Source organism: Thamnophis elegans, chromosome 8 (assembly GCF_009769535.1).
Source record: "Thamnophis elegans isolate rThaEle1 chromosome 8, rThaEle1.pri, whole genome shotgun sequence".
In the NCBI taxonomy this organism is placed as follows: domain Eukaryota; kingdom Metazoa; phylum Chordata; class Lepidosauria; order Squamata; family Colubridae; genus Thamnophis; species Thamnophis elegans.
This window is the reverse complement of record NC_045548.1, coordinates 50952133-50964551: the sequence shown is the minus strand read 5'-3', so window position 1 is coordinate 50964551 and position 12419 is coordinate 50952133. Positions and strand designations below refer to the sequence as shown.

The following is a 12419-nucleotide window of genomic DNA, read 5'->3' as shown; positions in this document are numbered from 1 at the left end:
GCACATCATAAAGGTGATGACTGTATCAGTCTATCCCCAGCATCAGATACATAGAAATACGTTGGCCTTGAATCGTTTAGATAATATGGTGCTACACAACTTTCATATAGTATAGTACCAAGGCTACTCTCAAACTGAAGGAATAGTTAGCTTCATGTCTTTTATGTTCACTTTGTAATGATTAGAGATGATTCTATGATTAATATGCAAAACAGATAACCATACCACTGTAGCATGTGCAGTCATACCACTGCAACCTGGCATTTGGGAGTTGTCCACTGTATTGACGTTCTCAAGAAGCTCAGCCATATCATCATTTTAAGATACTAAGTGAATGGGACTTAGCAGAATACCTAGCCATCACTTCCACTCAGTCAATGAAGCCTGAGGAGAGGGAAGGATGCTTAGTTCATTACTAGTCCTGCCTTTTAATTAACCTTTCTAATGTACTACCCTTCAATTTGTTAGGCAACAACCCACAAAAGACTGATAATTATGGGAGCAGCAAGAGTTAAACATGGCTTTAAAACACATTTATTTAATATTATAATTCAGCACATGTGAAAGAGCTCAGGCTGAGGAATTTTCCAGTTCACAAAAAATAGGTGGAAGTTAAATTCTTGTAGTAGATTTATTCTTCTTGTGAATACAATGCTTGTATTATCAGTATTTTTCTGTATCAAATCTTGGCTGTGTTGTACAAACTATAGACTGCATGGTCTTCTAATAGATATTTTTTCTGGTCAGGATTTATATAAATAAAGCCAGTTACAAAGCCAGCTAAAGATGTCCTGAATTCTACAACTGAACATTCATTGCATTTTATCCCATTGTATTCCCCTAAAATGCACTGGAATGCAAACTGTATTTCTCAAAGATTTTCCACAAATTTCTGATTATGAATTGTTAATTTTCATGCAAGCCAGTGTATTAGAAGTTCCGAAATATTTTCCAAGTACTTACAATCCAATCCTAAGCATAAAGACCGAAGTGACACACTTAGAAAGGTAACTTTAGCATTCATTTAATCAAATATACATACACATATTTTAAAAAGATCAGAAACAGGTCCTTTGCAGCCAATTCACAGTATAGCTATGTCACACTTCCTTAGTCTGAAAGACTGACATAAATCACTGATGCAGAAACATCCCTTCTCCACAAAACCAGTTAAGCTTGACCTATCCATGTCAAACTGACATCTGCTAAGCCATTGTGACGAGGGAGTAGAGGCACACACACAAAGCAGTGCAATACCATTATAAGCAAAAGTAGTCCACCTCAGATTTGAGTCTTTTCAAGAAGAATGATGGGAGCAAGTAAAATGTGAGTTTTGTGGTAAAAATGGTGACTTGGAGCATGTGAAAAAACAATAAAGTTTATCATGCAGACTCCCAAGAAATGTCCATTGGACAAAAATAATTTAAATGAAATAAAACGATATCATAACAAACTGTGAAGGACAGCAAAATATTATAAAACTATTCAAAATCAGAATACTCTTCATCAATGCAACTCTGGCTTAATTTACATTTCCTTATCCTATTGTGTGTGTGTGTGTGTGTGTGTGTGTGTGTGTTTTCTCTATAATAAGAGTGGGGAAAGATTGATAAGTCTTCTACAAGGCAAAGTCCATCCATTTATATTTGTAAACCCACTAAAGATCTAGAAAAAGATATAAGAAATCCCAGGGTTGAAAGAATATAAAACATATTACCTTAGCAGAACTACTAGAAATTGGTCATTCTTTAACAGAATAATATACTATAGCCTATTTTTTGAAAGGGACTTGAAGGATGTATTTTAGCTAATGAAATTACAATCATTTGGCATTCATTTCTCCAGAGGTTTATTTATTCTGGAGAGTTAAAAGAAGAAGAAGTTAAACTAGCTCCTGTCCTGAGAAAGCAACATTGGTAAAGAATCTGAGCATCCTATGCCATTTTTATAAATTCCATCGTGTCTAATAGCTAAATCTGAATTTAAATTAAAGCCTAAACTTCTAAAGCATTCTTTAGAAGTTTTATAAAGTATCTCAAATATCCAGTTATGTCTGGTAAAAAGCGAAAAAGGATTAAATGAAACCACTACACAGTCCACTGTTAAATAGTGAGGTTTTTTTTTTTGTTGTCAAAATACTTAAACAGCAAAGAAGCTTCATTAAACACAGGGGGTGCTACATCTAAATAAATATGCAAAGATTTTGAAAGTGCGGCAGGCTCTCAAAGATAATGTGTCTGTTAATCATTTTTGTTCTCTTGTTTTGGGCAAAAATCTTTTAAAAATCATCACTGTTTTTGCTACTGGAATGTAAAGTAGCTAAGTCTGGCTCAGAGATCAACCCAACTCTTGACATTCTTCATTCACTTGGGGGACATGTGGCATTTCAGATGAACCTGGGCAATTAAATGATGGCTTGAGCATGAGGAGGCAGCTTTGGTACAAAAAGTCATGTTCTATTTATCCACAGATAGAACCAAAGTTTGTTTCTACGAATAATTTAGCTACACTTCTTAATTTTTCTCTTGTTTCATCAAATAGGGAACTTCTTATCAGTGGTGTGATTCCAAAAAATGTACTACTGGTTCTGTGGGTGTGGCTTGGTGGGAGTGACATAGCTGGGTGGGCGTGGCGTGGTGGGCATGGCAGGGCAAGGATACTGTAAAATCTCCATTCCCTCCCTACTCCGATGGAAGATTACTGCAAAATCCCCATTTCCCCTCAATCAGCTGGGACTCAGGAGGCAGAAAATAGATGGGGCAGGGTCAGTCATAGGTGGTATTTACCGGTTCCCCTAACTACTCAAAATTTCCACTACCGGTTCTCCAGACCTGGTCAGAACTTGCTGACTATCACCTCTGCTTCTCATGCTTTATTTGATTCTTATTTTTTCTAGGGATTTATTCCACAAATGTTAACTGCAAATGCCAGGAATTAAATATGGACATCATCTCCATTTTAAAGAGAGGTAATATAATATTTCTGTTCAGGGTATCTGAGGAACCATATTACCCCAATGGGATAACCCACCCCACACATTCTAGCAGAAAGGACCTACTTCAGATTCCATTTGCCAAAGAATTTTTGCTGGCAGGATTCCAGGAGAAGAGCCTTTCCCACTGTGGCCTTCTAGAATATTCTCCCATCAGAGGTGAGATCCATGAGCACATTCCTGGCCTTCTAGAAGAGCCTTCAATCTTAGTCTGCTATATTGGGGTGGTTGATGAGGTAGACAATATTCTTGTCCCCATGCTGCCCATCATCTCGGTTCTTAACTTTTAATATTTTTATTTGAATTTCAATGTAATTTTAATTTTTTTAGCAATTTTTAACTTTTGACCATCCACAAATATCATTATTATCAATTACATTTATATGCCACCTGACTTCCATGGAATCTTGGCAGTTTGCAAATTATTTATTAGTCGTATCATTTTTAGAAGGGCAGTCCTTCTAATCCCTAAGAAAGCAATAACTTCTTTTTTCCCAATTGTCCGTTAATTCTCATTATGATTTATCATGCTTTAGTAGTTGTACAAAATTAGACCAGCTGCACACTGATGCTCAATCTATACTTTGAATTTAAGCTGATAAACTGGCAGCTTAATCCTACCTTAACATATGCATTAAGGCAGTGAATCAGGAGTCAACAGGGGTCATGTAGTGAACGCAAGGCAACTTTATATCAGAATGAATCTGCTATCCTGTTGACATCTTTTTACCGCTCCTGGTCTGCCAATATCTGTCACTTTATCATAGCAGTTTTACGCTGCTTCATGATAAGCGGACTGAGGATTATGGCAACAGTCTAAACAATGCATTTAAAAAATGGGGACGAAGAAGAATTCTCTATTCCTATTCTTTTTCATTTCTTTTTCCATCAGTGGGGCTCATTGTCGCTGATGTCTGAATGGGCCGGGGACAAAGAAATGTCTCTGTTTTGAAACTGGTTGTTTGTGATGACTCACTTTAAGAATAAAAACGCCATCATACTCCCTTCCTGTTCTTGTCAAACATGAAGAGCTTTTAGTTAGTAGTTATACTGGCTAGAGTCAGCATGGTTAAGAAGCTAATTGGATACTGACCAGCCACCTTGCCTTCTGCAACATTAATCTTCTTACTTAACAGTAGGTCATGATATCCAATTAATTGAAGTGTTTTTGGTGTGTTCACTAGATGAGAAATATAGCTAAATAGCTATTGTGCATAAAAGACCACCAAATAGGGAGGCAGGTTAATCACCCGCTACACAGATATAGTGCAAGAAAAAAAATGAAAGAAGAGGTGATGGAACAAGTTGTTTCATTTGTAAGAGCCTATCAGGTTCATTATGATCTGATTATTGTTTTTGAATGGTAACTCAGAAAGGTTTCTCAAAACATTAATTTTATTAGTCACAGCCTAAACCAATATAACATTCATTAGTCATAAATGTCAGTAATTATTAACAAGTCCCCAAAAACATTTGCTTGTTTAATATCTATTACATTGATTTCTCATGCATTTTAAATATATGTGAGGAACAGTACATAGTGTTATAATCGAAAAAAGCTGAAACTTCAATGGCAGAAGGGACTTCCTTTGAGTTCATCAAAACTCTGCACAAAACAGTGCCTCTCTTGTAATTCTATGTTATGCTACAGAGACATTGCATTTTTTTAAAAAATCAACACAATATGTTCCAAGAAAATTCATTAATATAAATTCCTCATAAAAAGACTATGCATTTACAGACACACAAAAACAACACTCTTAGCTCATCCAGTTGACTTTACTATTAGGGCTTCTGCTTGTTCCATATAAATTTCAAATTCATTGGAAGTGGCTGATTTCTCTAATTGTGTCCGGATAACAATCTCTAGAAGAGGTAAGAAATAATGCTTCCCCAAACTCCACCTGGCTATCCTCATATACAGATAGTCCTCGAATTATGACTGCAGTTGAGCCCAAAATTTCCATTGCCCCATTTTATGATCTTTCTTACTACAGTTGCTAAGTGAATCACTGCAGGTGTTAAGTTACTAACAGGGTTGTTAAGTAAATCTGGCTTCGCCATTGACTTTGCTTGTCAGAAGGTTGCAAAAGATGAACATATGACCCCAGGACACGGCAACTGTCAGAAATATGAGTCAGTTGCCAAGCATCTGAATTCTGATCATGTGACCACGAGGATGCTGCAACTTTAGTTCACAGTGTAAGTGTGAAAAATTATGATGAATCACTTTTTTCAGTGCTATTGTAACTTTGAATGGTCACTAAATGAACTGTTGTAAGTCAAGGACTACTTGTATAGAGCTCTTCCAAATATAACAAATGAGCATAAACTTCACCATATATTTATATATTGAATTGAGAGCTATTTTTCAGATAGAATACAAGACTTCTATCTTTGATTTGATATTTTCATGTATGATTTTATAAACACAAATCATTTTGAATGAGATTCATCTTCTTGAGAGATAAGCCAGCACAGTGAGCAAAATAATTTTCATAGTTTAAGCATTGTTCATGTTGGATTTTATTAACCTTTAATCTAAAATATTCAAACTATATAATTACAACCCAAATTTAAAAAATTTCCTTCCTCGGAGGCACATGTAACAGAATAACAAAACAAAATAATTCTAGTGAATTCATGCAATCTATTATTATGGAGACCCAAAATCATTGATCACTTTCCCTTATTCATTTTATATCAATCCATTTTAATTAAAACTTTATCTGCAAGCACAGTATTGTAAACTAATGCTGAGCAATAATGCAATACTACAGCAAAAAGGTATGAAAATAATTAGACATCCATTGGTTGTTCTTTTTTAACTCTAAAATCTCAAAGCACATTTTCAATATAAATCTATAAGTAATGTTATAATAAAAATAAAAATAAACTATGCCAAGAAAAGCAATCACTTGGATAGGCTGTCGTTGCAGGAGATTATGAAGTACTCTGCAAAACTAAGCCCCGATTAAACATCTAATTGGTTTGAATAATACTGCCCTGAAAAGCTAAATGCCTCTAGCATTTAATTACAAATGACCAAAGATTTTATAGATCTTTGTGAACAAATATGTTCAGTAAATTGAAAGGAAAATTCACCAAGGTGATACCACACTCAACAGAGGAAAATGTGAATGAGAACACTCCAGAACCATCATCGCAACCTTCTGTGGTAGGTTTCCATAATTGATTGCTTTGTTGACATTATATTTGTTGTAGGATAAGACTTCTAGTGAATATTATCATCCACAAACATTATAAATGTTTGCTAATTGAATCAGAATACAACCTTAGTTGAGCTTATTTTATAGCACTTACTCAGAAATAAATTCCACTGAACTGAATGAAAATTGTTTGAAGATCTTTGAAACCAGATATAGTCTTAGTTGACATTATACTGATTATTGTCATAATAACTGTTGTTATTTATATAGCTCTATGCCTCCAAATGTTGGTTTCTATGCCCTTAATCTCTAATAAGGAAATTCAACTTCATATGATTCTTCCTAATGACATAAATTTCTTTGTAACAATAGAATGTAGCAAAATTGTCTCATCAATATAATTATTAGAATCCTAACAAATCTTACTATAGTGTCATAACTATTGTTGAAAAGATGTTTGGCATTACTTATCTAGATTTCATTTGGGTACAATATGTTTGGATGCAGTTACAGCATAAGCCATCCTATAGTGCAGCTAGTTTCCCTTATGCACTTAATGTTTTTTATTTTTAATGTGTACTTGGAATATCAATTAATATTTTAATATTATCAAACACTTGTTAACCTTTTAGAACACCAGACCGTAGAAAATGGATAATCATTGGTGGTATGATCTGTAATCTGCATGCTAGATTGGTTCTCAATATCTTGGCATTAGCATTTAACAAGAAAATCAAAGAGTTTCGATAATCAATAGCATATATAAAATCACTTATGTAAACATGATATGAAAGGGGGGGTATTAAAATCACCATTATAATCCTCAAATGGTACTGGAACAAAGAAATCAATACTCTGCTGATGTCAGCCTCTGCTTTGCTGCTGCTTTGGCTGTCATTGAAACGGGGAGGGGGGGCATGGTATCTGGGAGGGGAATCATTATGTGCTGGAGGAAGTTTCTAGTTGCTGATCTGACCACCTTACTGCGCATGTGGAAGAAGGGAGTTTCCCGCCAAGGCCAAATGTCCAGCATTCCATCCTGATGAGACTTTTTGAAGTTATCTCCCACCTGACAGTTGGGTGCATTATAATTGGACTATGTACAGGGGTGCCAAGGGGAGGGGATTGAATTGTACTTGATATTATCCGCTTTTGCACCTAATTAACCAGATTCAGCTTTCCTTTGCAACTGTTCATTTATAATTAGTAAAAGTACACTTGATTTCAATCAAATGGAATCCAGTGGTTTCTTTCCTGATTACTAAATGAAGTCAATGTTGACAGCTATATCATATAGATGTTGAGACTCTAGAAAGAGTGCAGAGAAGAGCAACAAAGATGATTAAGGGATTGGAGGCTAAAACATATGAAGAACAGTTGCCGGAACTGGGTATGTCTAGTTTAATGAAAAGAAGGATGTGGTTGACATGATAGCAGTGTTCCAATATCTCAGGGGTTGCCACAAAGAAGAGGGAATCAAACTACTCTCCAAAGCACCTGAGGGTAAAATAAGAAGCAATGAGTGGAAATTAATCAAGGAGAGAAGCAACTTAGAACTAAGGAGAAATTTGCTGATAGTTAGAACAATTAATCAGTGGAACAATTTGCTTCCAGAAGTTGTGAATACTCCAACACTGGAAGTTTTTAAGAAGAGATTAGATAACCATTTGCCTGATGTGGTGAAGGATTTCCTGCCTAAGCAGGGGGTTGGACTAGAAGACCTGCAAGGTTCCTTCCAACTCTGTTATTCTATTCTATTTAATGGATAACTTTCACAATCAGGAGCTCTTCCTGTTGCAAGATCCAATCCGGGTTGGTTTAGTTTTAGTTTTCTGTGCTTTCAGACACATACTGGAGCACATACTCAGGAAACTTCTCACTGGCAAAACATTAGAGAGAAGTGTTTGTAGATATGTTGGAATTAATTATTCTTTGATGAAATACAGATACAGCCAAGTAGACAGATTGATTGAGGGGAATTTTTTTTGTTACTTACATTTGACTCAGTATTATACAATTACGTATTATAAGTATGATTTTAAAAAGAGATGTTGAAGTATTAAATAAGGCATGTACTTTGCCCTGAACATTTTAATAATATAAATAAGTTTAGTATTAGTATTAGAAACAATATTATTTTGTAGTAACTGTTTCATTATTTCGGTTCAACTCTTTCAGGCCAGTAATTTATCAGCAGTTTAACCTTGTTCCTAATGTCTAATTCAGTGAATATTTTGCATCAAATTCAATAGAAGAAGCTAGTTTCCTTTTTAGCACTCATAAAAGCTTTCGTTACTGAGGAAAAAGCAATTAGTGCAGTGGCATTTGAATTTGTCTTAAACATCTGAAGGGCTGTCAAGATCTGAAGCTGACAGTCCTGTTTCATAGATTTATAATGCAAAGTTTAAACACTTCTTTTAATAGCTTCCCTAATTGTTGCTTGAAAGGAATCTTTAGATTAATTTAAAGGATTATTCAACTGCTTACAAACTTATTAAAAAGCTAAAGAGTAGTGTTGTGTTCTTTGTTATAACAATCAAGACAATTTGGATTGCTGTAAATCTGGTAGACCAACTATACAAACCAAAGGAACCATAAAACGACTTGATTAACTGTACCACTAGGATATAGCTAAAGAAGAAAAAAAGTAGTTAGCTCTGAGCCTTCTTCTTAATTGCTTCCTTATGAGCAAAGGAAACTTTGCTTCTGTTGGTTAAAGTCATTTAATTAAGGCTCTGACCCCAAACAGGCTTTATGCAAAGGATAACTTTATTGGACAGAAGAGAGCATGCTTCCCAATAAATGTGTTTATCATCAGTATGGAAGAGTATGGAAAGCATTTGATGGCTAGTTTACTCTCAAATGTAAGATAAAACTGATTGCCAAAGTCCATAAAAATTTATCCTGATATTAATTTAACCACAGACCTTAATAAATCCTAGCCCAGCTCTAACTTTACCTTACTACTTATTCCAGTACTTAGTACCAATTATAACACACACCTAAGACTATTATGGTTAAATTTAACATAAAGGTTACCATTAGTTTTTGGCTATATATTATTTTTAACCATACAATTAGATTTAAACCATCAAAACTCATCCATTAATTACATTACAATCCATTAAATTAAACATTATCATAAACTTCAATAAAGCTGACCCTTTACCGTTAATAACATCAACTTTAATAAATAAAAAGTTTTACCTTTTATCACTAATCTTGGAAAATATATATCTATGTGTTCATTAAGAACTGACATTGACTTGATGGTACATAATTAGTCAAGTTACACAAAACAATAATATAAACCTAAGACTACTAGTACTATTACAATAAACTTTAACATAGAAAAATAAGCTTCTGCAAAAAATTTAGTTTTATACACACATACACACACACACACACACACTTAACCCAGCACACAATCCAAATAGAATAAACCTAATAAACCAGTTTCCTAATTCCCCCAATATAATCATAAACCTCAAGCATATACCTAACCATAAGTAATACCAATGCAAAGATGTATCCCACTCTTTTCTCCAAGTACTCATTGCAAAAACAAATAATAGTACAACCATAATATAAACCTAAGACTACCACAAAACAAACCAATTCTTCCAATGTTAACTGTCACAAGAAATATGACCATTGGGCACAAAGAAGATTAAGTTTAATCTTAATTTTACCCTAACACCAATACAAATGTTTAGGCTAATATTTATTACACCACTCATTCTCAGTGGTAACACAAAGATTTCCTAAATAATTTATATAATATTCAAATGCAATTAAATGGCCAAACTAGATATAACTAGATAATCCATGACCCATTGAATAAATGCTTCAGGGTAAATCCTTCCCCCCCCCCCAAAAAAAAAAGAATGACCACAAGCAAGCAAAAAAAGTCAGTAGGAATAGGAGTTGAGTTTATTGAGTTTATTGGTCTTGTATGCTGCCCACTCCCGAAGGACTCCGGGCGTTATTTCCATCTTCCTATGAGCTTCCTCAGTGCGTCTGTACTGAGTTTCCTGGAAGGAAACTGGCAGTCAGCATAAGAAATCTCCCTTCCTCCTTCTATCCTTCCCAGCAGACAGGTAAGTGGCTATTGTGAGGTAGGGGAGAAAACAAGTGCATCTTGGCTGGTACAGGACAAGCACAGGACAAGAGGGACTAGACCTATAATGGCGAACCTATAGTATGCATGCCATAGGTGGCACACAGAACCCTCTCTGCGGGCACACAAGCGGGTGCCCAGCTCAGCTCCATCGCACATACGTGCATGCCTCCCACTGGCCAGCTGATTTTCATTCTCTGCCACACATGCAGGAGATACATGCGCATGTGCGGGGGATGGGGATTGCACGTGCAGGGGACCATCGTGAAAACATACATACCATGCCCATTTTTGGTCCCAGGAGGCTTCAAGGAGACTGGCTAGGCCCAAATGGGCTGCAGGGAGGGTGCGGCACCCCTCCTATAGCTTGTTTTTGGTCCCAGGAGGCTTCAATGAGGCCTGCTAGGCCCAAAATGGGGCACGAGGAGATCACATGTGCATGCACAGAGGAGCACAGAGGGGTCGCAAATGCATATGCAGGGGCGGGGCATATAGGGGGGCTGCATACATATTGCATTATGGGTGTGGGCACGTGAGGACAAAAAGGTTAGACATCACTGGACTAGACCATTTCTCCTTTGACCCTGTCCCTACAAGCTTTCCACAAGCAAAGTTTGCTAGCGGACAGGTAAAAAGTTGCATAAGAGTGTCAGTAATCATATCAGTTCCTTCTGGCTTCCCCTTTGCCTTGTGAGAAGCTGTCATAGAGAATTGAAAATGAGCATCCTTAGATGACAGCTGACAGCAGCCACACGACAGCACTGAAGTGGGCAAAAAAACCATCGAATTTTATTCTCTCAAGAGTAGAGAGCCTCAACATTCTGTAAATTAGCCCATGTGAAGTACTTTTCTTGACAAAGCTTTGACCTCTGATGCAGCTTTCATTTGTAAAAGTTACAAATATCAAACAGAAATGAGAGTTTTAGTAGTGTACAGATAAGGAACAAACAGTGATCTGGATATTTGTCTTACTTTGTAGAGGTGTTGTGTCCCCTGAAACCTAGCAAATGAGCTAGCAGTAACAATGGAATAAGTCAAAGTCTCTCATCTTGGGAGCACATAAGTATCTCCATGCAAAATCTTTGGGCAACTGGAGAATCAAATAGAACCTGCGAGTGAGCCAAAAATAGCATTACAAAACTAATCCAAAAGAAGGAAGATAAGATCCCATCCATGTAATTTTATGAAATGATGAAGGTTTGGTCTCTCTCTCTCTCTCCTTCCCTCTCCCTACTCCCCCCCTCTCTTGCTGTAATCTGATTTATAAAGCTGGAAACTATATGCTGTCAGCAATAGTTCTGGCTGCAGGGGCCAAAAGCTTTGTTAAATAAATAAATTTAAAAGTTAAGAACAAAAGCTGGGACAGGCCAAAGAATACAGAGGCTTCTACCGGTAGATATAGAAAAAACTGATCCTTTTAGGGGGGTATGTGAAATGAATTCTATTCCCTCCATATGGACAATCTCTAAATTAGCTAAAATTGTTCCTTACAATAGTCTGAGACGCTCTGGAGAAATTGTGGGACTGCAAAAGGAATGTATTGTAGCTTGTTCCGCAATGTTTAAACCCTGTCATCCTGTATTTTGATTAGAATTAGTTAACAGCATTTCCTACAGTCCATTATTCTGAATAACATGTATAATAGAACCTCTGGTCATGACCAGAATTTGTTCCATAACTTTGGTCGCAAACCAATTTGGTTATGACCTGAACTTAAATTTTGGAAATTTGGTGCTTACAAAAAAAAAATGGCAAGGAAGGAAAAATCGGCTGCGAAAAAAATAATTGTGAATTTTTTGGTCAGAACCCTATTTGGCCATGGTCAGAAGTGTTCGTGACCAGAGGTTCTACTGTATGTGTTCCTTTGTCTCAGCCATTATTCATTAGATTTTGAATAAGAGGATTAGATTTAGATTTAATAAAATTTATAGGCCACCCAATCCTGAAGGACTCCAGGCGGCTGACAACAATACATTTAAAAAATAGAAAAGTTAAAAACACAGAAACATAGATTTAAAAAGCCACAACATACACCCAGTCTAATCGGGGCTGGACCTCAGTCATGAGGTCAACAGCCGGGGCCTGCCGGAATAGCCAGGTCTTAATAGCCTTTCGGAAGGCCATGAGAGTGGGTAGG

At 36.2% G+C, this 12419-nt stretch overlaps 1 protein-coding gene across 1 annotated transcript in view; it reads left to right on the top strand.

Moving 5' to 3' along the window:
* The first annotated feature begins 6068 nt into the window (after positions 1 to 6068).
* Positions 6069 to 12419, top strand: part of CNGB3 (cyclic nucleotide gated channel subunit beta 3) — an 87369-nt gene continuing 81018 nt past the window's right edge. The window contains exon 1 of the mRNA XM_032222281.1: positions 6069 to 6170. Coding sequence (XP_032078172.1) covers positions 6069 to 6170 — 102 coding nt within the window. The remainder of the gene's footprint in view (positions 6171 to 12419) is intronic.